The 24,504-nt window shown below is 47.9% G+C and overlaps 1 protein-coding gene across 2 annotated transcripts; it reads right to left on the minus strand.

Moving 5' to 3' along the window:
• Positions 1 to 8,208: 8,208 nt before the first annotated feature.
• On the minus strand, positions 8,209 to 24,055 carry LOC139230326 (SLAM family member 5-like). Of its 2 annotated transcripts, XM_070862154.1 has the most exons (6): positions 23,949 to 24,055; positions 20,059 to 20,184; positions 19,492 to 19,854; positions 15,570 to 15,845; positions 11,655 to 11,768; positions 8,209 to 10,995 (listed from the first exon to the last, which is right to left on the minus strand). In XM_070862154.1, exons 2-6 carry the CDS (start codon positions 20,081 to 20,083, stop codon positions 10,805 to 10,807), a joined length of 969 nt encoding a protein of 322 aa, XP_070718255.1. In that variant the 5' UTR covers positions 20,084 to 20,184; positions 23,949 to 24,055; the 3' UTR covers positions 8,209 to 10,804. The 2 variants fall into 2 exon arrangements, with proteins under 2 accessions (XP_070718255.1, XP_070718256.1); XM_070862155.1 differs by lacking the exon at positions 20,059 to 20,184.
• Positions 24,056 to 24,504: the final 449 nt, after the last annotated feature.

A 24,504-nucleotide genomic window follows, 5' to 3' on the forward strand; every position in this document is an offset into this window, starting at 1 on the left:
CCTCAACCACTGTCTGTCCCACCTGTGTCAGAGACTGTAATTGCTGTATTGGACTGTTCAGTCACCTAAGAGCTCATTTTTGGAGTGGAAGCAAGTCTTCCTCGATTTCGAGGGACTGCCTGTGATGATGATGATGATGGGTCTGTTTTATATAGGGCCCCAGTGAGGCCGCACCTGGAATATTGCATGCAGTTTTAATCTCCTTACCTGATGAACGATAGACTTGCCATTGAGGGAGTACAACAAAGGTTCACCAGACTGATTCCTGTGATGGGGGATTGTCCTATGAGGAGAGATTGAGCAGACTAGGCCTATCTTCTCTAGAGGTTAGAAGAATGAGAGGTGATCTCATTGAAACATACAAAATTCTTACAGGGTTTGACAGGGTAGATGCAGGGAGGATGTTTCCTCTGGCTGGGGTCACAGTCTCAGAAAAAAGGGTCGGCCATTTAGGATTGAGAGGAAGATAAACCTCTTCACTCAGAGGGTGGTGAATCTTTAAAATTCTCTACCCCAGAGGGCTGTGGTTGCTCAGTCAAGTCAGAGAATAATAGATTTTTGGATATTAAGGGAATCAAGGGATATGGGGACAGTGCAGGAAAGTGGAGTTGAGGTAGAACATCAGCCGTGATCTCACTGAATGGCGGAGAAGGTTCGAGGGGCCGAATGGCCTACTCCTGCTCATAATCCTTATGTTTTTATGTTTTCTGTTATCAGTATCGTTCCAAACTAGCCTGAAATGGAAGTGATTTTATTGAAATTTATAAGATAATGAGGGAACTCGACAAAGTGAATGCAGAGATGATGTTTCCTTCCACTCATAGGCGAAACTAAAAGAAGGGGACATAGACTTAGAATAATGGGCTGCCCATTTAAAACTGAGATGAGTAGACATTTTTACTCTCAGAGGGTTGTAAATCTGTGCAATTCTCTGCCCCAGAGAACTGTAGAGGCTGGGTCATTGAATATATTTAAGGCGGAGATAGACAGATTTTTGAGCAACAAGGGAGAAAAGGGTTAATGGGGAGCGGGCGGGGAAGTGGAGGTGAATCCATGATCGGATCAGCCATGATCTTATTGAATGGCGGAGTAGGCTCGAGGGGCCAAACGGCCTACCCCTGTTCCTATTTCTTATATTCTTATGTTAATGGGCGCTCATAAAAAATTGTAGCAGCCAAGCCTTACCACTAAACAAGCTCACATATCAACAGGATACACACGGATATTGTCCTATGTATTTACACCTTTAAAAGATACAGCACACTGGATCTCCCCTCCTGGGTAACTATGGACCGAGTCTTGCTGAGGCTAGTGTAAATAGTCAAGATGACCTGTGTGCAACCTCCCCAGGAGTCCTTGGCACGTGTGTTTCAGTGTCTTTATCCCCGACGCACTGCATGCAATGGGTTATGTTTTATTAGCTCGTTAACTGCATTCAAAACTTATACTGGATGTATGACAATATCCTATAACACCTCCACATAAGGGACAATAGGGATGTAGGACAATATCCAATAACAAAAAAAACCAACACAGCACACCCTCACTGATGCAAAATTAGTACCTTTAAATACTTTGAAAAGCTAGATTTATGAGAAAATAACTACACTGCTCGATAAAGAAATATATCTGTTTATATAAAAGTGTGTTTAGGGATCAGGCCTTTCACCATGGATAGAATCACACATGCTGGAGTTTGCCGAGATGGAATATTTGGAATAAGTGAGTGGGCAAAAATTTGGCAGATGGAGTATAAAAGAAGAGAAGTCCTGCTACAGCTTTTCAGGGTATTGGTGAGGCCACACCTGGAGTACTGCATGCAGTTTTGGTCCCGTATTTAAAGAAGGATATACTTGCATTGGGGGCTGTTCAGAGAAAGTTCATTAGGTTGATTCCGGAGATGAGGGGGTTGACTTATAAGAACATAAGAAATAGGAGCAGGAGTAGGCCATACGGCCCCTCGAGCCTGCTCCGCCATTTAATAAGATCATGGCTGATCCGATCATGGACTCAGCTCCACTTCCCTGCCCGCTCCCCATAACCCCTTATTCCCTTATCGTTTAAGAAACTGTCTATTTTGTCTTAAATTTATTCAATGTCCCAGCTTCCACAGCTCTCTGAGGCAGCAAATTCCACAGATTTACAACCCTCTGAGAGAAAAAATTTCCCATCTCAGTTTTAAATGGGCGGCCCCTTATTCTAAGATTATACCCCCTAGTTCTAGTCTCCCCCATCAGTGGAAACATCCTCTCTGCATCCACCTTGTCAAGCCCCCTCATAATCTTATACATTTCGATAAGATCATCTCTCATTCTTCTGAATTCCAATGAGTAGAGGCCCAACCTACTCAACCTTTCCTCATAAGTCAACCCCCTCATCTCCAGAATCAACTGAGTGAACCTTCTCTGAACTGCCTCCAAAGCAAGTATATCCTTTCGTAAATATGGAAACCAAAACTGCACGCAGTATTCCAGGTCTGGCCTGTATAACTATCGCAAGACGTCCCTGCTTTTATACTCCATCCCCTTTGCAATAAAGGCCAAGATTCCATTGGCCTTCCTGATCAATTGCTGTACCTACATACTAACCTTTTGTGTTTCATGCACAAGTACCCCCAGGTCTCGCTGTACTGCAGCATTTTGCAATCTTTCTCCATTTAAATAATAACTTACTCTTTGATTTTTTTCTGCCAAAGTGCATGACCTCACACTTTCCAACATTATACTCCATCTGCCAAATTTTTGCCCACTCACTTAGCCTGTCTATGTCCTTTTGCAGATTTTTTGTGTCCTCCTCACACACAGCTTTTCCTCCCATCTTTGTATCATCAGCAAACTTGGCTACGTTACACTCGGTCCCTTCATCCAAGTCATTAATATAGATTGCAAATAGTTGGGGTCCCAGCACTGATCCCTGCGGCACCCCACTAGTTACTGATTGCCAACCCAAGAACGAACCATTTATCCTGATTCTGTTTTCTAGCCAATCCTCTATCCATGCTAATATATTACCCCCAACCCCGTGAACTTTTATCTTGTGCAGTAACCTTTTATGTGGCACCTTGTCAAATGCCTTTTGGAAATCCAACTACAGCACAACCACTAGTTCCCCTTTATCACCCTGTTCGTTACATCCTCAAAGAATTCCAGCAAATTTGTCAAACATGACTTCCCCTTCATAAATCCATGCTGACTCTGTCTGACTGAATTTTGCTTTTCCAAATGTCCTGCTACTGCTTCTTTAATAATGGATAGGTTGAGTAGGTTGGCCCTTATACACAGTGAAGTTCAGAAGAATGAGAGGTGATCTTATTGAAACATATAAGATAGACAGATTTTTGAGCGATAAGGGAGTAAAGGGTTATGGGGAGCGAGCAGGGAAGTGGAGCTGAGTCCATGATCGGATCAGCCATGATCGTATTAAATGGCGGAGCAGGCTCGAGGGGCTGTATGGTCGACTCCTGCTCCTATTTCTTATGTTCTTATTTGAGTGAGGCCTGTTTGAGAAGCTGGTCCTTCTGACCTGGAGTGTCGAGACTGATGTGAAAAGTAACTGATGGTGAGGGAGAGCTGGATTTCCATCAGATTACCCGAGCCCAGTTTGTAGATTCCCTCCTTTCCCATTGACTGTTTAAGGGCGAGACTATCGCCTTCATTCTCGCCGGTTTTCTCGGCGGTACAGCTGTTCCTTGATGAAAAACCGTCCGGCGAAAGGTTCCTCTTTATTGTTTAAAGAGTTCCGCCCACATTTTGAAAAGACCGCCGGGGCTCAAACCGCCCACGTGCACCGGCGAGGAAACCGCCAGGATCTAAGTTTGGCCTCAGCGGAGGACACGTACACACCGCCAAAGAAACTGCCCAGAGAAAGCTGCTGGGAGCAGGGCGGTAGAAGAGTACCCTGGAAAGAAAGGTAAGCTAAAAGCTTTAAAAAAATTATTTTTACAATTCTAAAACGGCGATTACGTTTAAAAGTTTTATAACTTTTTATTATTTGTTTAAGTGAAAAAATATTTTTTGATTTCCCCTGCCCCCTCCCCCTCCTCCTCCTCCCTAGGCCCAACCACAGCCTCGGACTAAATTTTAAGCACTTGCCGTCCATTCCGGTAGGAACCGCCCGTTTCACCTAGTTTCGCCGAGAATCTTTGTGCAAGATCCGTTTTCTCGCCGGGCGATATTTTTTCACCTTTATTATGGACATTTTCACCAGCGTTAGTTGCAGAATGTTAGCAGTGTTTCTGGGTGGCATTCGGGCAGTGAGGGGCTTCAGGGAAAGTCTAGCCCTTTCTGTTCCTGTAATCCTGGCTCTAATCCTCTGCCCCACTGTTTAATTTTCATGCCCACATTAGTCAACAAGGAAACTGTTTAATGGGAAGCGAAAAGCACAAAGAGCAATACTTCAGTAACTGAGATTGCACTGAGAAAAACAAACTATAGACAGACAGTACCTCCCCCTGGCTGTGTCAGAGTGCTGGGACACATATCCCAGAGGCAATCCCGTTCCTTCTCTCAGAGGATCGTCAATCTATGGAATTCTCTGCCCCAGAGAGCTGTGGAGGCTGGGCCATTGAATAAATGGTGGTGGCTGATGTGCAACGGCCACCACACGTTAAAAAGATCCACGCACAGGCATCTTCCACCCTTCAACATGTAGTTCGGGATCTGGAATGTCAAGTCCTTCATTGAAACACCGATGAACCCATCCCTTTTTGGCGTGGAAGCAAGTCATCCTTGATACAAGGGAGCGCCCGATTGAATATATTTACGGTGGAGATAGACAGATTTTTGAGCGATAAGGGAGTCAAGGCTTATGGGGAATGGGCAGGGAAGTGGACCTGAGGCCAAGATCAGATCAGCCATGATCTTATTGAATGGGGGAGCAGGCTCGAGGGGCCGAATGGCCTGCTCCTGCTCCTATTTCCAATGTTATGTTCATGGTCAGGCGAAGGCACTAGATAGGGTGCAGGAAAGGATCAGCAAAGTATTGGGGAGGGGCAGTGTAAACAAATGGATCAGCATCTGTTCAATAGAACTCTCAGCTCCACCTTGTACAGCACAAATCTGCACCACAATCCAAAGGGGATTATTTCCTGTTACCGTGGGATTGTTTGAACCCATCAGATCCATCTTCAGCTCTTATCCAGACAGAGGGCCAGCTGTGGGATCCTATCCCCGGGACCCACTGTGGGATCCTATCTCCGGGACCCGCTGTGGGATCCTATCTCCGGGACCCGCTGTGGGATCATATCCCCGGGAGCCGCTGTGGGATCCTATCCCCAGGATCCGCTGTGGGATCCTATCCCTGGGAACCGCTGTGGGGTCCTATCCCCGGGACCTTCTGTGGGATCCTATCCCTGGGAACCGCTGTGGGATCCTATCCCCGGGACCTTCTGTGGGATCCTATCCCCGGGAACCGCTGTGGGATCCTATCCCCGGGAACCGCTGTGGGATCCTATCCCCGGGAACCGCTGTGGGATCCTATCCCTGGGACCTTCTGTGGGATCCTATCCCCGGGAACCGCTGTGGGATCCTATCCCCGGGACCCGCTGTGGGATCATATCCCCGGGACCTTCTGTGGGATCATATCCCCGGGACCTTCTGTGGGATCCTATCCACGGGAACCGCTGTGGGATCCTATCCCCGGGACCTTCTGTGGGATCATATCCCCAGGAACCGCTGTGGGATCCTATCCCCGGGACCTTCTGTGGGATCATATCCCCGGGAACCGCTGTGGGATCCTATCCCCGGGACCTTCTGTGGGATCCTATCCCCGGGATCCGCTGTGGGATCCTAGCCCCGGGATCCGCTGTGGGATCCTAGCCCCAGGACCTTCTGTGGGATCCTAGCCCCGGGAACCGCTGTGGGATCCTATCCCCAGGACTCTCTTCGATGTGTCTATCAATATGCAGAGGCCAGCATCACTCCAGAGAGTAGCAGGACTCCGGCATCAATAGCAGCAGGAGCAAGTGTACAAATCCCAGCCGATCTTTATCACCAATCCGCGAGACACTGAGCATATCCGAACTTGGAGGCTGACAGGCGAGGGCTGTGGAGCTTGTCGGAGTAGAATCAGAAATCTACATAGCAGCACTCCCTCAGTACTGACCCTCCAACAATGCGGCACTCCCTCAGTCCTGCCCCTCCGACAGTGCGGCGCTCCCTCAGTACCGCCCCTCCGACAGTGCGGCGCTCCCTCAGTACCGCCCCTCCGACAGTGCGGCGCTCCCTCAGTATTGCACCTCCGACAGTGCGGCGCTCCCTCAGTACCGCCCCTCCGACAGTGCGGCGCTCCCTCAGTATTGCACCTCCGATAGTGCGGCGCTCCCTCAGTACTGCCCCTCCGACAGTGTAACACTCCCTCAGTACTGCCCCTCCGACAGTGTGGCACTTCCTCAGTACTGCCCCTCCGACAGTGTAACACTCCCTCAGTACTGCCCCTCCGACAGTGTGGCACTTCCTCAGTACTGCCCCTCCGACAGTGCGGCACTCCCTCAGTAGTGCCCCTCCGACAGTGCAACACTCCCTCAGTACTACCCCTCGACAGTGCAGCACTCACTCAGTAATGCCCCTCCGACAGTGCGGCGCTCCCTCAGTACTGCCCCTCCGACAGTGCAACACTCCCTCAGTACTACCCCTCGACAGTGCAGCACTCACTCAGTACTGCCCCTCCGACAGTGCGGTGCTCCCTCAGTACTGCCCCTCCGACAGTGCAGCACTCCCTCAGTACTGCCCCTCTGATGGTGCGGCACTCCCTCAGTACTGCCCCTCCGACAGTGTAACACTCCCTCAGTACTGCCCCTCTGATGGTGCGGCACTCCCTCAGTACTGCCCCTCTGATGGTGCGGCACTCCCTCAGTACTGCACTGGAGGGTCGGCCTGGGTAATGGGTTGGAATCTCTGGAGTGGGACTTACTGGCGGAGTGCTGCACAGGTGGCCGTGACATATTTTAGGCGAGACGTTAAACCGGACTCTGCCTGCCCCCTCCCGTGGATGTAAACCTTCGCACAGCGCTGCTCGAAGAGCAGGGGAGTTCTCCCCGGGGTCCTGCCCAATATTTATCCCTCAACCAACATCATTCAAAAAAAAAAGCAATTATCTGGTCATTATCACTGTTTGTGGAAGCTTGCTAAGAGCAAGTTGGCTGCTGCATTACTTACATCATCATCATCACAGGCAGTCCCTCGGAATCGAGGAAGACTTGCTTCCACTCTTAACATGAGTCCTTAGGTGACTGAACAGTCCAATACGAGAACCACAGTCCCTGTCACAGGTGGGACAGACAGTGGTTGGGGGAAGGGGAGGGTGGGACTGGTTTGCCGCACGCTCCTTCCGCTGCCTGCGCTTGCTTTCTGCATGCTCTCGGCGACGAGACTCGAGGTGCTCAGCGCCCTCCCGGATGCACTTCCTCCACATACGGCGGTCTTTGGCCAGGGACTCCCAGGTGTTGGGGATGTTGCACTTTATCAGGGAGGCTTTGAGGGTGTCCTTGTAAGGTTTCCTCTGCCCGCCTTTGGCTCGTTTGCCGTGGACGAGTTCCGAGTAGAGCGCTTGCTTTGGGAGTCTCGTGTCTGGCATGCGAAATATGTGGCCTGCCCAGCGGAGCTGATCGAATGTGGTCAGTGCTTCAATGCTGGGGATGTTGGCCTGGTTGAGGACGCTAATGTTGGTGCGTCTGTCCTCCCGGGGATTTGCGAATCTTGCGGAGACAGCATTGGTGGTATTTCTCCAGTGACTTGAGGCGTCTACTGTACATGGTCCATGCCTCAGATCCATACAGGAGGGTACGTATTACTACAGCCCTGTAGACCATGAGCTTGGTGGTAGATTTGAGGGCCTGGTCTTCAAACACTCTTTTCCTCAGGCGGCCGAAGGCTGCACTGGAGGCGGGGTTGGATCGCGTTGTCAATGCCTGCTCTTGTTGATAGGAGGCTCCCGAGATAAGGGAACTGGTCCACATTGTCCAGGGCTGCGCCGTGGATCTTAATGACTGGGGTGGGGGGGGGGGAAAGAAGTGCAGTGAGGACAGGCTGGTGGAGGACCTCTGCCTTCCTAATGTTTAGCGCAAGGCCTATGCTTTCATACGCCTCGGTAAATACGTCGACTATCTCCTGGAGTTCAGCCTGTGTGTGTGCACAGACAATTTGGGATTTCCAGAGATTGTTGTGAAAGGCGCTATAGAAAATGCAGGTTCTTTTTATTTTTAGTTGCTATTCGTTGGTTTATTGAGTACATTGGAGTAGATCGTAACATCGACCATTTCAGTTAGAATTGATTTCAGTATATACACAATGCAGATTTACACTATATACACAGTAGTTCTCAAGAGATTGTGTGTGTCCAACACTGGATCACACAGACCCCCCTGCACTCCTACTCGCCTCCATTGCTTTCTCACTCAAAGACATGATTAGGAACAATTTAGCAAAAGAACAAAACAGAAAAAGGAATGAGAGATAAACAAATACACAGGAAAAAGTAGAAAGCCCAGACATGTACAGTCAGACATCACAATACCCCCGTTCCCCCAGAGATGCTTCCCAAGTAGTTTGACATCCCACAGATCCCCGCATTCTCACACAGTGTGTTCAGGCTGGAGATAGATTGCAGGAATCTGGGAGTATGAATGGGAAGTGCAGACCCCAGGGTGGAATGAAGGTAGGTGGCGAGCTAACTGATGCAGGAGTTGTGTAACACTGCACAGGTTCCAGTTCACACAGCAACAGGCCGACCTACAGGACCAATAATCATCACAGGCAGTTCCTCAGAATAGAGGAAGACTCTAATATTGACTTCAGGTGACTGAACAGTCCAATACGGGAATTACAGTCTCTGTCACAGGTGGGATGGACAGTGGTTGAGGGAAGGGGAGGGTGGGACTGGTTTGCCGCACGCTCCTTCCGCTGTCTGCACTGGATTTCTGCATGCTCTCGGCGATGAGACTCGAGGTGCTCAGCACCCTCCCAGCTGCACTTCCTCCACTTAGAAACATAGAAAATAATGCAGGAGTAGGCCATTCGTCCCTTCGAGCCTGCACCACCATTCAATAAGATCATGGCTGATCATTCACCTCAGTACCCCTTTCCTGCTTTCTCTCCATACCCCTTCATCCCTTTAGCTGTCAGGACCATATCTAACTCCCTCTTGAATATAGCTAACAGCTCTTTGCAGCAGGGAATTCCACAGGTTAACAATTCTCTGAGTGAAGAAGTTTCTCCTCATCTCGGTCCTAAATGGCTTACCCCTTATCCTTAGACTGTGACCCCTGGTTCTGGACTTCCCCAACATCAGGAACAATCTACCTGCATCTAACTTATCAAATCCCGTCAGAATTTTATATTTTTCTATGAGATCCCCTCTCATCCTTCTAAACTCCAGTGAATACAGGCCCAGTTGATCCAGTCTCTCCTCATATGTCAGTCCTGCCATCTTGTGAATCAGTCTGGTGAACCTTTGCTGCACTCCCTCAATAGCAAGCGTGTCCTTCCTCAGATTAGGAGACCAAAACTGAACACAATATTCCAGGTGAGGCCTCACCAAGGCCCTGTACAACTGCAGTAAGACCTCCCTGCTCTTATACTCAGATCCCCTCGCTGTGAAGGCCAACATATCATTTGCCTTCTTCACCACCTGCTGTATCTGCATGCCAACTTTCAATGACTGATTTACCATGACACCCAGGTCTCGTTGCACCTCCCCTTTTCCTAATCTGCCGCCATTCAGATAATATTCTGCCTTCATGTTTTTGCCACCAAAGTGGATAACCTCACATTTATCCACATTATACTGCATCTGCCATGCATTTGCCCACTCAACTAATCTGTCCAAGTCACCCTCCTCTTAGCATCCTCCTCACAGCTCACACTGCCACCCAGTTTAGTGTCACGTGCAAACTTGGAGATATTACACTCTATTCCTTCATCAAAATCATTGATTTATATTGTAAAGAGCTGAGGTCCCAGCACTGAGCCCTGCGGCACCCCACTAGTCACTGCTGCCAGTCTGAGAAGGACCAGTTTATCCCGACTGTGCTCCCTGTCTGCCAACCAGTTCTCTATCCACGTCAGTATATTACCCCCAGTACCATGTGCTTTAATTTTGCACAACAATCTCTTGTGTGGGACCTTGTCAAAAGCCTTTTGAAAGCCCAAATACATCACATCCACTGGTTCTCCCTTGTCCACTCTACTAGTTACATCCTCAAAAAAATTCTAGAAGATTTGTCAAGCATGATTTCCCTTTCATAAATCCATGCTGACTTGGACCGATTCTGTCATTGCTTTCCAAATGCACTGCTATTTTATCTTTAATAATTGATTCCAACATTTTCCCCACTACCGATGTCAGGCTAACCAGTCTATAATTACCTGTTTTCTCTTTCCCTCCCTTTTTAAAAGTGGTGTTACATTAGCTACCCTCCAATCCATAGGAACTGATCCAGAGTCCATAGACTGTTGGAAAATGATCACCAATGCATCAACTATTTCTAGGGCCACTTCCTTAAGTACTCTGGGATGCAGACTCAGGCCCTGAGGATTTATCACCTTCAATCATCAATTTCCTGACTAAGGATTTCCAGCAGTTCCTCCTTCTCGCTAGACTCTCGGGTGGTCTTTGGCCAGGGACTCCCAGGTGTTAGTGGGGATGTTGCATTTTATCAGGGAGGCTTTGAGAGTGTCCTTGTAACGTTTCCACTGCCCGCCTTTGGCTCGTTTGCTGTGAAGGAGTTCAGAGTAGAGCGCTTGTTTTGGGAGACTTGAGTCAGGCATGCGAACAATGTGGCCCACCCAATGGAACTGGTGGAGTGTGGTCAGTGCTCCAATGCTGGGGATGTTGGCCTGGATGAGGACGCTAACATTTGTGCGTCTGTCTTCCTAGGGGATTTGCAGGATCTTGCAGCGACATCGTTGGAGGTATTTCTCCAGCAATCCACACACGAAACATCGGGCTCTCCTCCTCGCAGGGAGTATCTTGCCTCCTCAATTTCCTGGGTTACCCCACCTACGATAAGGAGAATTTCACAATAAATGTTGGCACCTGCAAATGAACCAGAAAAGCTCGAAACCTTCCCTTGGATTATTGGGGGAGGGGGTGGGCGAGCTTGGTCAGTCCTGGGGTGGGGGAGCACTGGAGGAGAGGGGAGAGCTCGGTCAGTCCTGAGGGGGAAGGGGAGAGCTCGGTCAGTCCTGAGGGGGAAGGGGAGAGCTCGGTTAGTCCTGAGAGGGGAAGGTGGGAAAGGTGGGAGCTCGGTCAGTCCTGAGGGAGGGGGGGGGGGGGACACTGGAGGAGAGGGGAGAGCTCGGTCAGTCCTGAGGGGGAAGGGGAACACTGGAGGAGAGGGGAGAGCTCGGTCAGTCCTGGGGGAGAGGGGGAAGGGGAGAGCTCGGTCAGTCCTGGGAGGGGAACACAGGGGGCAGCACTCACAGCTACAAGTGCAGCGTGAGAGACAGTCGTGGAGTGGGACATGACCTGCACTCTCCGATCTCCCGATTGGGACCAACAGACCACAGGGACAGAATCCGTAGCTCAGTTACAGACAGTTCTCTCTGCCCATCGCCATTTCCCCACCAACATTCCACTTCACCTCAGTTCTGGATTGGGGGGGCGGTGGGGGGGGGGGGAGAAGGAAGAGGAATGAAGAGAAGGAAGATGATACTCACGGCTCAGGTTAGAATTTCTGATTCGTTCCCTCCACAACACAATTACAGAAACGAGCATTACGAGGGAGATTGTAGGAACGAGGACGAGGACAGCAATCCAATGATTCCTGGGCCCTTGAAGAAATAAAGGGAGAGAACGTTGAGCCTCCAAGTTTCATTCAACACTCAATTATTTACAAACCCTCAGACCATTCTCCCGGAAACAGGATCTGTACACACAATTTCAATCACCCCTCCCCACCACCCTCAATCTCAGGGGGCTGTTACAGGATGTGGTACCTTCTTCCCCTGTGAGCAATTCCACTGTGGAGGGCACCACACTGAAGCTCCTTGCTCTCCTCCTCCAGAGCGACACACTGCAGCGACCACAAACCAATATTATTTGAATGGGGAGAAATTACAACATGCTGCGGTGCAGAGGGACCTGGGGGTCCTTGTGCATGAAACTCTGAGTTTACCTGAAAAAAAACATAAACATTAAACCGTGCCACCCGCCCTGGATGACACAGCAGACATTTACAAGGCCCTTTTCTTTTTTTTTGGTTTTTTTTTTTGGGCGCTAAAATCACATTTTTTCCAGTGCTCCCTATAATAGGGGAGGGGGACACTAAAAGCACCGGCAATTAAAACAAATTAAACTTTAAAATGTAAAATCAAATTAAAATTTGGTTGCCGGGCGTGATGATGCACTCCAGTCCCTCCGGTGCCCACCTCTCGCGGAAGGCCGCGAGCGTACCGGTGGACACCGCGTGCTCCATCTCCAAGGACACCCTGGACTGGATGTAAGAGCAGAAGAGAGGCAGGCAGTCAGGTTAAACGACCCCCTCGATCGCCCGCTGCCTGGACCGGCTGATGGCACCCTTGGCCGTGCCCAGGAGCAGTCCTACGAGGAGGCCCTCGGACCTACCCGCTCCCCTCCGCACAGGGTGCCCAAAGATCAGGAGAGTGGGACTGAAGTGCAGCCAGAATTTCAGGAGCAGCCCCTTCAAATAATGGAACAGGGGCTGCAACCTCGTGCACTCAATAAAAACATGGAACACGGACTCCTCCCGACCGCAGAAATTGCAGGCGGCCTGGGAGTCCGTGAACCGGCTTAAAAATTTGTTGCACGGCACTGCTCCGTGCACCACCCTCCAGGCCAAGTCACCGATGAATAGTGGGAGGACCCCTGCGTAGAGTGCCCTCCATCGGGGACCCCAGACTCCTCCGGACGGCAAGATGGTACGCCATGGCGTGTCCGGACGGCCGGCGAGGATGGCAAAGTTGAGTGTGCAGGAGCAGCCCGTACAGGAAACCCCTCCGCGCGGAACAGAAAGGCACGGAGGGGATTTCCCCGAGGCGGCTCAAGTTGTGAGGCGCCGGCCCCCGAGGGAGGTTCCGGGATTTGGCGCCAATGAGGAATTCCGTTCCTTGTGCATGAATCCCAAAAAGTTAGTTTGCAGGTGCAGCAGGTAATCAGGAAGGCGAATGGAATGTTGGCCTTCATTGCGAGGGGGATGGAGTACAAAAGCAGGGAGGTCCTGCTGCAACTGTATAGGGTATTGGTGAGGCCGCACCTGGAGTACTGCGTACAGTTTTGGTCACCTTACTTAAGGAAGGATATACTGGTTTTGGAGGGGGTACAGAGACGATTCACTCGGCTGATTCCAGAGATGAGGGGGTTACCTTATGATGATAGATTGAGTAGACTGGGTCTTTACTCCTTTGAGTTCAGAAGGATGAGGGGTGATCTTATAGAAACATTTAAAATAATGAAAGGGATGGACAAGATAGAGGCGGAGAGGTTGTTTCCACTGGTCGGGGAGACTAGAACTAGGGGGCACAGCATCAAAATATGGGGGAGCCAATTTAAAACCCAGTTGAGAAGGAATTTCTTCTCCCAGAGGGTTGTGAATCTGTGGAATTCTCTGCCCAAGGAAGCAGTTGAGGCTAGCTCATTGAATGTATTCAAATCACAGATAGATAGATTTTTAACCAATAAGGGAATTAAGGGTTACGGGGAGCGGGCGGGTAAGTGGAGCTGAGTCCACGGCCAGATCAGCCATGATCTTGTTAAATGGGGGTTGAGGGGCTAGATGGCCTACTCCTGATCCCAATTCTTATGTTCTTATGTTCTAACAGGTTGATTTTACTGTCGTCCCTTGCCCAGAGACCCTCATTCCATCCCCCTAACCCCCCAACCCACCCGAGTCACTCATTTTCTGGTCTTGTTCCTCGATCCTGTGCTCCCTATACGGACCCTCCCCAGACTGGAGCACGGTCAGAGAATCGGCCTTTGTGTTCCAACCCTGCCCTCCAGCCAAGCCCCTCTGTCCCCTCATTCTCAAACTGTTGAGGGAGCCTGGATTGTAAAACTTCTGGTTCAGTTCAGGATGATGCTCGGTGAGATAAGAACACAAGGAGTCGCAGGAGGTCATTTGGCCCCTCGAGCCTGCTCCGCCATTAGTGAGATCATGGCTGATCTACCTCTCTGCACTATCCCCATATCCCTTAGTTCCCAAAAATCTATCAATCTCTGTCTTGAATATACTCAAAGACTGAACAACCACAGCCCTCTGGGGTAGAGAATTCCAAACATTCACCACCCTCTGACTGAAGAAGTTTCTCCTCATCTCAGCCCTAAATGGCTGACTCCTTATTTTGAGACTGTGACCCAGTGTTGTAGGTTCCCCAGCCAGAGGAAACATCATCTCAGCATTAACCCTGTCGAACCCCTTAAGAATTTTGTGTTTTAATTAGACCACTTGTCATTCTTCTAAACTTGGGAACATAGACCTAGTCTGCTCAATCTCACCTCAGGGCAATCCCTCCATCCCAGGAACTAGTCTGGTGAACCTTCGCTGGACTCCCTCCAAGGCAAGCTTGTCTTTCCTTGGGTCAGGAGACCAGAACTGAGCAGTACTTCAGGTGTGGCCACACCAATGCCCTGTATAATTGTAGTAAGACTTATTTACTCTAATCCCTTTGTAACAAAAGCTAACAAACCATTTGTTTTCCTAATTGCTTGCTGTACCTGCATGTTAACTTTCAGTGATTGGTGTACAAGGACACCCAGGCCCCTCTGAAAACAAACATTTCCCAGTCTCTCACCATGCAAAAAATATTCTGGTCTATTGTTTTGCCTACCAAAGTGGATAACTTCACACTTCCCCACATTGTGTTCCATTTGCCCTGTTGTTGCCCACTCAGTCAACCTGTCTATATCTCTCTGCAGCCTCTTTGCATCCTCCTCACAGCTTACTTTCCCACCTAACTTTGTGTCATCAGCAAACTTGGATAGGTTACACTCAGTCCCCTCAGCCAAGTCACTAATATAGATTGTAAATAGCAGAGGCCCAAGAACTGAACCTTGCAGTACCCAACTAGTTACAGCCTGCCAACCTGAAAAGTTCTGTTTATTCCAACTCTGTTTTCTGCCCATTAACCAATCCTCAGTCCATGCCAATATATTACCCTCGATCCCAGAGTCCTAATTTTGTGTAAAATCTCGTGTGGCAGCTTTTCAAATGCTTCTTGAAAAACCAGATACGCTACATCCACTGGTTCCCCCTAATCCATCCTACTCGTTTCATCTTCAAAAAATTCTAACACATTTGTCAAACTATTTCCCTTTCATAAAACCATGCTGACCCTGCCTAATCATATGAAGATTTTCTAAGTGCGCTGTTACCATGTCCTTAATAATAGCTTCCAATATTTTGCCTAAGATTTCGGTCAGGCTAACTGGTCTATTGTTCCCCGGTTTTTTTCATCCTCCTTTCTTAAATAGCACGGTTATGATTGAAGCTGCGATTTAATGGCTATAAGAGGATAAACACGTAATGACACTCCACCCTCTGCCCCCACCATCACCACCCCATCCCTCAGGAGACTGAGGAACCCTGACAATATTACTCGGGCCTTTCACTCACTCACCCCTGGCTCGGTCCTTATCACACAGCGCTGCTGTGACTGGGTCACTGGTTTCCTCACTGACTGGGTTCCCCGCGATGCACGTGTAGGTGTGACTCGCCAGCTCAGGAGTGTTCTCGAGCTGAAGCACAGCTCCCTGGAACGTGTCATTGCCAACACCACCAGCCCGTTGCCTTTCCCACCGACAGGTGACCTTTGTTCCTCTGGCAGTCGAACAGTTCAGTTTGAGGTTTGATGAGCATTTCCCAGTGATCACCACCTCAGGCTGGGACACAGGCTCTGAAACACAGGAAAATCCCTTTAAGTAATTTCATGTAAATAATAAAATGTTCCTGTAAATAAGGCACTGAAAGCAAGTGGACAGGTACAAAATGTATTAGCTGTGGCATAGAATTCAAGAGCGGGGGTCACACTTGAACTGTATAAATCACTAGTTAGGCCACAGCTAGAGTACTGCATGCAGCTCTGGTCACCACATTATAGGAAAGATGTGTTTGCACTAGAGAGGGTACAGAGGAGATTTACGAGGATGTTTCTAGGACTGGCGAATTTTAGCTTCAAGATTGGATAGGCTGGGGTTGTTTTCTTTGCGGGTACAGCACAGATTCACCAGAATGATTCCAAAACCTGAAGGGTCAAGTTAGGTTGCAAAAACTTTGCTTGTATTCCTTAGCGTTGACACGGCTGATTTAAAATGATGACGATATTCAATATAGGGTAGATGGAGAGAAAATGTTTCCTGTGGAGGGAGAATCCAGAACAAGGATAACTTTAGAATTAGAACAAGGCCATTTAGCAGTGAAATCATAAGAATTAGGAACAGGAGTAGGGCATCTAGCCCCTCGAGCCTGCTCCGCCACTCAACAAGATCATGGCTGATCTGGCCGTGGACTCAGCTCCACTTACCCGCCCTCTCCCCGTAACCCTTAATTCCCTTATTGGTTAAAAATCTATCTATCTATCTGTGATTTGAATACATTCAATGAGCTAGCCTCAACTGATTCCTTGGGCAGAGAATTCCACAGATTCACAACTTTCTGGGAGAAGAAATTCCTTCGCCACTCTGTTTTAAATTGCCCCCCCCCGTATTTTGAGGCTGTGCCCCCTAGTTCTAGTCTCTCCGACCAGTGGAAACAACCTCTCTGCCTCTATCTTGTCTATCCCTTTCATTATTTTAAATGTTTCTATAAGATCACCCCTCATCTTTCTGAACTCCAACGAGTAAAGACCCAGTCTACTCAATCTATCATCATAAGATAACCCCCTCATCTTCGGAATCAGCCTAGTGAATCATCTCTGTACCCCCTCCAAGGCTAGTATATCCTTCCTTAAGTAAGGTGACCAAAACTGTACGCAGTACTCCAGGTGCGGCCTCACCAATACCCTGTACAGTTGCAGCAGGACCTCCCTGCTTTTGCACTCCATCCCTCTCGCAATGAAGGCCAACATTCCATTCGCCTTCCTGATTACCTGCTGCACCTGCAAACTAACTTTTTGGGATTCATGCACAAGGACTGTCACCCAAGTCGGGTGGCACGGTTTAATGTTTATGTTTATTTTCAGGTAAACTCAAAAGAGTTTCATGCACAAGGACCCCCAGGTCCCTCTGCACCGCAGCATGTTGTAATTTCTCCCCATTCAAATAATATTCCCTTTTACTGTTGTTTTTCCCAAGGTGGATGACCTCACACTTTCCGACATTGTATTCCATCTGCCAAACCTGAGCCCATTCGCTTAACCTATCCAAATCTCTGCAGCCTCTGTGTCCTCTACACAAGCCGCTTTCCCACTAATCTTTGTGTCATCTGCAAATTTTGTTACACTACACTCTGTCCCTTCTTCCAGGTTATCCATGTAGATTGTAAACAGTTGTGGTCCCAGCACCAATCCCTGTGGCACACCACTAACCACCGATTTCCAACCCGAAAAGGACCCATTTATCCCGACTCTCTGCTTTGTTAGCCAGCCAATTCTCTATCCATGCTAATACATTTCCTCTGACTCCACATACCTCTATCTTCTGCAGTAACCTTTTGTGTGGCACCTTATCGAATGTCTTTTGGAAATCTAAATACACCACATCTATCGGTACACCTCTATCCACCATGCTCGTTATATCCTCAAAGAATTCCAGTAAATTAGATAAACATGATTTCCCCTTCATGAATCCATGTTGCGTCTGCTTGATTACACTATTCCTATCTAGATGTCCTGCTATTTCTTCCTTAAATGATAGCTTCAAGCATTTTCCCCACTACAGATGTTAAGCTAACCGGCCTATAGTCACCTGTCTTTTGTCTGCCCCTTTTTTTAAAAAAAAACAGAGGCGTTACATTAGCTGCTTTCCAATCCGCTGGTACCGCCCCAGAGTCCAGAGAATTTTGGTAGATTATAACGAATGCATCTGCTATAACTTCCGCCATCTCTTTTAATACCCTGGGATGCATTTCATCAGGACCAGGGGACTTGTCTACCTTGAGATCCATTAGCCTGTCCAGCACTAACCCCCTAGTGATAGTGATTGTCTCAAGGTCCTCCCTTCCAACATTCCCGTGACCAGCAATTTTTGGCATGGTTTTTGTGTCTTCCACTGTGAAGACCGAAGCAAAATAATTGTTTAAGGTCTCAGCCATTTCCACATTTCCCATTATTAAATTCCCGTTCTCATCTTCTAAGGGACCAACATTTACTTTAGTCACTTTTCCGTTTTATTTATCTGTAAAAGCTTTTACGATCTGTTTTTATGTTTTGCGCAAGTTTATTTTCGTAATCTATCTTTACTTTCTTTATTGCTTTTAGTCATTCTTTGCTGTCATTTAAAATTTTCCCAATCTTCTAGTTTCCCACTAACTTTGGCCACCTTATACATATTTGTTTTTAATTTGATACTCTCCTTTATTTCCTTGGTTATCCAAGGCTGGTTATCCCTTCTCTTACCGCCCTTCTTTTTCACTGGAATATATTTTTGTTGAGCACTATGAAAGAGCTCCTTAAAAGTCCTCCACTGTTCCTCAATTGTGCCACCATCTAGTCTGTGTTCCTAGTCTACTTTAGCCAACTCTGCCCTCATCCCACTGTAGTCCCCTTTGTTTAAGCATAGTACGCTCGTTTGAGACACTACTTCCTCACCCTCAATCTGTATTACAAATTCAACCATACTGTGATCACTCCTTCCAACAGGATCTTTTACTAGGAGATAGTTTATTATTCCTGTCTCATTACACAGGACCAGATCCAAGATAGCTTGCTCCCTTGTAGGTTCTGTAACATACTATTCGAAGAAACAATCCGTATGCATTCTATGAATTCCTCCTCAAGGCTACCCTGTGCGATTTGATCAATCGATATGTAGGTTAAAATCCCCCATGATTACTGCCATTTCTTTTTCACATGCCTCCATTATTCCCTTGATTATTGTCCACCCCACCGTGAAGTTATTATTTGGGGGCCTATAAACTACACCGTGACTTTTTCCCCTTGCTATCTCTAACCTCCACCCACAATGATTCAACATTTTGTTCATTAGAGCCAATATCATCTCACAACTGCCCCGATATCATCCTTTAGGAATCATTTTTCCACATACTGGGTGGTGGAATTCTGAAATTCTCTTTCCCAAAAGGCAGTGGGACAATTAAGACTTTAAAGTGGGAGATGGATAGACTTGTGGGCCCAGGGTATCCAGGGATATAGAACCAAGGCGGGTAAATGGAGCGGAGATGCTGATCGGCCATGATCTCATTGAATGGCGGATCAGTCTGGAGGGGCTGAATGGCCTCCTCTAATGTTCTCTAAAGCTGTGTGGTGTTTTGAATGGTCCGCCCCTTAAAGAGACCACGTGATGCCAAAAATACATTACAGGGAGCATTGGCCTCCTCACATTGCTGTATCTGGGCGTTAGGAATTGGCCTCTCTCAGTACTCACCAAACACACGCAGTGTAAATGAATCCCAGTCATGGTTCCTCAATTGGGTCCCAAGGTAGTCCGTCTGTACCATATATTCCCCTTCGTCATCAAGTTGGACGCCCTGCAGGACAAAAAAAGCATCTCGGTGGAACTGAACCCGGCGTTCGTAGGAAGGGTGAGTCACATACGGTCTCTCCGGCCGGGCAGAGTTCCAAGCCATGATTTTAAGACTGACCGGGGACCTGCGTCGAAATGTCACTTCATACTTCTCATCGCTACAGTAATTGATTGGAAACTGGATGTCTTGACCCACGGGGAGATTAGTGACAGAGTTCAGGGAGGCTGGTGTCACTGCTCTGCACAGTGTGATACAGTGAAGGGCTGGAATGGAAAGGAACAGATTAGAGAGGGACTGAGCAAGGTGTATATGTTATATATAAAGCCAAACAATGCCTGAGGATTGGTCTGGAGCCGTGAGTTAGGCCACCTAGGGGTCCACATGGAGTCCATTTTACCCAACCAGACAGTGAGCAGTATGACCTTACAGGAACTTTGATATTTACTATCGATGGATCGTCACAGTACCTGCAAACAGCATTAGGATTTCCATTGCTTCCCAATCAGAGTATTTCCTCTTTTCTTCCAAGGTTTCCAGAGTCTCCTCTCTCTGATCACACCGTGCTGCAGTGGATTCTGAGAATGGCAGTGAGTCTGTAGAAAGGTAACAGACTTCAATCTGTGCAATCTCAGCAGATTTCCAAATTTATTCTGCAATCAGGCCTAAAAGCACCTTTTTATGAAAAAGGCAAACCATTTCCATGCACACTTGAGCAAGATTGTTTAATGCTGATCAAGGTGAGGGACATCAGATCAAAAAGCACATTATTGTCTCGTTTTAACTGATTGGCTTCTTTTAAGAAACACCAGCTCATCTCACCATGTCCCAGCCCAAATTGATACATAATCAGTCACCCAATAATTTGTTCACAAGAAAGAATGAAGTACATTTGAAGAGTAGCCACTGTTGTAATGTGGGGAAACTGAGCAGCCAAGTTGCACACAGGAAGATCCCATAAGAAGCAATGCGATAATGACCAGATAATCTGTGGTTGGTCAAGGACAGCAAGAGATCTCTCCTGCTCTTATTCCAATAGTGGCCGTGGGATCTTCTACATCCACCTGAGGGCAGATTATCCCTCCGTTTAACATCTCATCCAACATCAGCACCTTGCTCAGTACTGCACTGAAGTGTCAGCCTGGATTATGGGTTTGTCTCTTTCAAACATAGAAACATAGAAAATAGGTGCAGGAGTAGGCCATTCAGCCCTTCGATCCTGCACCACCATTCAATATGATCATGGCTGATCATTCACCTCAGTACCCCTTTCCTGCTTTCTCTCCATACCCCTTGATCCCTTTAGCCGTAAGGGCCATATCTAACTCCCTCTTGAATATATCCAATGAACTGGCATCAACAACTTTCTGTAGTAGGAATTCCACAGGTTAACAACTCTGAGTGAAGAAGTTTCTCCTCATCTCGGTCCTAAATGGCCTACCCCTTATCCTTAGACTATGACCCCTGGTTCTGGACTTCCCCAACATCGGAAACATTCTTCCTGCATCTAGCCTGTTCAGTCCCGTCGGAATGTTATAGGTTTCTACGAGATCCCCTCCCATCCTTCTAAACTCCAGTGAAAAAAGGCCTAGTCGATCCAGTCTCTCCTCATATGTCAGATCAGCCATCCCTGGAATCAGTCTGGTGAACCTTTGCTGCACTCCTTCAATAGCAAGAACATCCTTCCTCAGATTAGGAGACCAAAACTGAACACAATATTTTCAGTGAGGCCTCACTAAAGGCCCTGTACAACTGCAGTAAGACCTCCCTGTTCCTATACTCAAATCCCCTTGCTATGAAGGCCAACATATCATTTGCTTTCTTCACCACCTGCTGTACCTGCATGCCAACTTTCAATGACTGATGAACCATGACACATAGGTCTCGTTGCACCCCCCCTTTTACTAATCTGTCACCATTCAGATAATATTCTGCCTTCGTGTTTTTGCCACCAAAGTGAATAACCTCACATTTATCCACACTATACTGCATCTGCCATTCATTTGCCCACTCACCTAACCTGGCCAAGTCACCCTGCAGCCTCTTAGCATCCTCCTTGCAGCTCACACCATCACCCAGCTTAGTGTCATCTGCAAACTTGGAGATATTACACTCAATTCCTTCATCTAAATGATTGTATATTGTAAATGGTAAATATTGTAAACCCTTCACCTTTAGTCTCAGGTAAGAAAAAGAGGCAAATGGACCCACCCCAAAAATGTAATGGTGCTGGCAACAGAGGCCATAGGTTACAATCCACACACAGCACAAATCAAGTCCACAATGAGCACTGAATCACAAGGCAGAGCAGGGACAAGACAGGGAATTATAGACCAGTTAGCCTGACATCAGTAGTGGGGAAAATGTTGGAATCAATTATTAAAGATGTAATAGCAGCACATTTGGAAAGCAGTGACAGGATCGGTCCAAGTCAGTATGGATTTATGAAAGGGAAATCATGCTTGACAAATCTTCAAGAATTTCTTGAGGATGGAACTAGTAGAGTGGACAAATGAGAACCAGTGGATGTGGTATATTTGGACTTTCAAAAGGCTTTTGACAAGGTCCCACACAAGAGATTGGTGTACAAAATTAAAGCACATATTATTGGGTGCAATATATTGACGTGGATAGAGAACTGGTTGGCAGACAGGAACCAAAGAGAAGGAATAAATGGTTCAGAAAGGCAGGCAGTGACTAGTGGGGGTACTGCAACGTTCAATGCTGGGACCCAGCTATTTACCACATACATTAATGATTTAGACAAAGGAATTGAATGTAATATCTCCAAGTTTGCAGATAACACTAAGCTGAGTGGCAGTGTGAGCTGTGAGGAGGATGCTAAGAGGCTGCAGGGTGACTTGGACAGGTTAGGTGAGTGGGCAAATGCATGGCAGATGCAGTATAATGTAGATAAATGTGAGGTTATCCACTTTGGTGGCAAAAACAGGAAGGCAGAATATTATCTGAATGGTGACAGTATAGGAAAAGGAGAGGTGCAATGAGACCTGGGTGTCATGGTACATCAGTCATTGAAAGTTGGCATGCAGGTACAGCAGGCAGTGAAGGCAGCAAATGGCATGTTGGCCTTCATAGCGAGAGGATGAGTATCAGAGCAAGGAGGTCTTACTGCAGTTGTACAGGGCCTTGGTGAGGCCACACCTGGAATATTGTGTACAGTTTTGTTCTCCTAATCTGAGGAAGGACATTCTTGCTATTGAGGGAGTGCAATGAAGGTTCACCAGACTGATTCCCAGGACAGCAGGACTGACATATGAAGAAAGACTGGATCAACTAGGCTTATATTCACTGGACTTTAGAAGAATGAGAGGGGATCTCATAGAAACATATAAAATTCTGATAGGATTGGACAGGTTAAATGCAGGTAAGAATGTTCCGTATGATGGGGAAGTCCAGAACCAGGGGTCAGTCTTAAGGATAAGGGGTAAGCCATTTAGGACCGAAATGAGGAGAAATGTCTTCACTCAGAGAATTGTAAACCTGTGGAATTCTCCACCACAATAAGTTGTTGAGACCAATTCATTAGATATATTCAAAAGGGAGTTAGATGTGGCCCTTAAAGGGATCAAGGGGTATGGAGAGAAAGCAGGAATGGGGTACTGAAGTTGCATGATCAGCCATGATCACATTGAATGGTGGTACAGTCTCAAAGGGCCGAATGGCCTACTCCTGCACCTATTTTCTATGTTTCTAAGACCAGCAGAAAGAATGGTGTTCAGACAAAGAACAGAAAACTCAGGAGATTCGAGGCAGACAAGGAGAAAGCATCAACAAGAAGCAGGCAGGAGAGACAGCACAACCCTGCTGATAAACTGGCACAGAAACACACATGGACAGCGAGTTCACCAAGTGAGGGCACCCGTCATTTAGCCCATAGTTCTGTTGGGAATTAATCCATTAAGATCCAATTCGATGTCACGTTTTAAAGAGGATGATATCTAGTTTATTTTTATAAATGAGCTTCGGTGAACAGTGGATGAAAGAAGTGTGAGCTGGTCCCATCAGCGAGCAGTAAAGTGCTCACCGCTTTACCTTGCAGAGAGCGAGTGAACAGGACAGACTGAAATGTGCTGTTCCAAATACTCAGCATTTAATACCCGGGGCTCAGGGAAGATCAGAAACTGGAACACACCGCACGGTACTGCGAGAATGTGGAGGATGCGTTTGGAAATGCTGGGAGCATGTGCCAGATTACAAGAGTCTGTGACAATGAACATTAAGGGAGCAACATTGCAGATGGGTGAAGGACCCGGTTACTGGACAATGGTATCTACAAGCTGCACACCGAGTAATTTACTGAGTGATTCCCGGGGACAGTCTGTGCAGACAATGTCCTTACCTTGTAATAATGGATCAATGGGAGCCGCTCCTTGCAGACACTGTCAGCACCGACCCGCTCACTGACCGAGTGCAGGACCCACCACCGACCCGCTCACTGACCGAGTGCAGGACCCACCCAGTGAATTTATACCCGGGGTCATCAACTTAAAAAATGCTCCTCACTCAAATTCAAAATTCAAAAACAAACTTGTTTTCGCGTCCCAGGGAGCTGATTGGGTGAGGGGCCGCGTGACTCACCCAGTGTCACAGTTTCACCCAGGCTCGGCCCCGATTGGCTGAGCCCCGCTGTTACCCGCTGCCGGGGAGAGAGATTGAGTGAGTGAGTGAGTGGGAGGGAGAGATTGAGTGAGTGGGGGGGGGGAGAGATTGAGTGAGTGGGGGGGGGGAGAGATTGAGTGAGTGGGGGGGAGAGATTGAGTGAGTGGGGGGGGAGAGATTGAGTGAGTGGGAGGGAGAGATTGAGTGAGTGGGGGGGGGGAGAGATTGAGTGAGTGGGGGGGGGGGAGAGATTGAGTGAGTGGGGGGGAGAGATTGAGTGAGTGGGGGGGAGAGAG

The sequence above is a fragment of the Pristiophorus japonicus genome, chromosome 19 (assembly GCF_044704955.1).
Source record: "Pristiophorus japonicus isolate sPriJap1 chromosome 19, sPriJap1.hap1, whole genome shotgun sequence".
Classification (NCBI taxonomy): domain Eukaryota; kingdom Metazoa; phylum Chordata; class Chondrichthyes; family Pristiophoridae; genus Pristiophorus; species Pristiophorus japonicus.

Bases quoted from the DNA above. Each gene is read 5' to 3' on its own strand.
- LOC139230326 (XM_070862154.1), bottom strand. From the start codon at position 20,083: ATGGAAATCCTAATGCTGTTTGCAG. The intron at 11,769-15,569 runs GTGAGTGAGTGA...TATTTCTTCAAG, and splicing joins TGATAAGGACCGAGCCAGGG to GGCCCAGGAATCATTGGATT. The intron at 10,996-11,654 runs GTGAGTATCATC...TCCTTATCGTAG, and splicing joins CAGAAATTCTAACCTGAGCC to GTGGGGTAACCCAGGAAATT.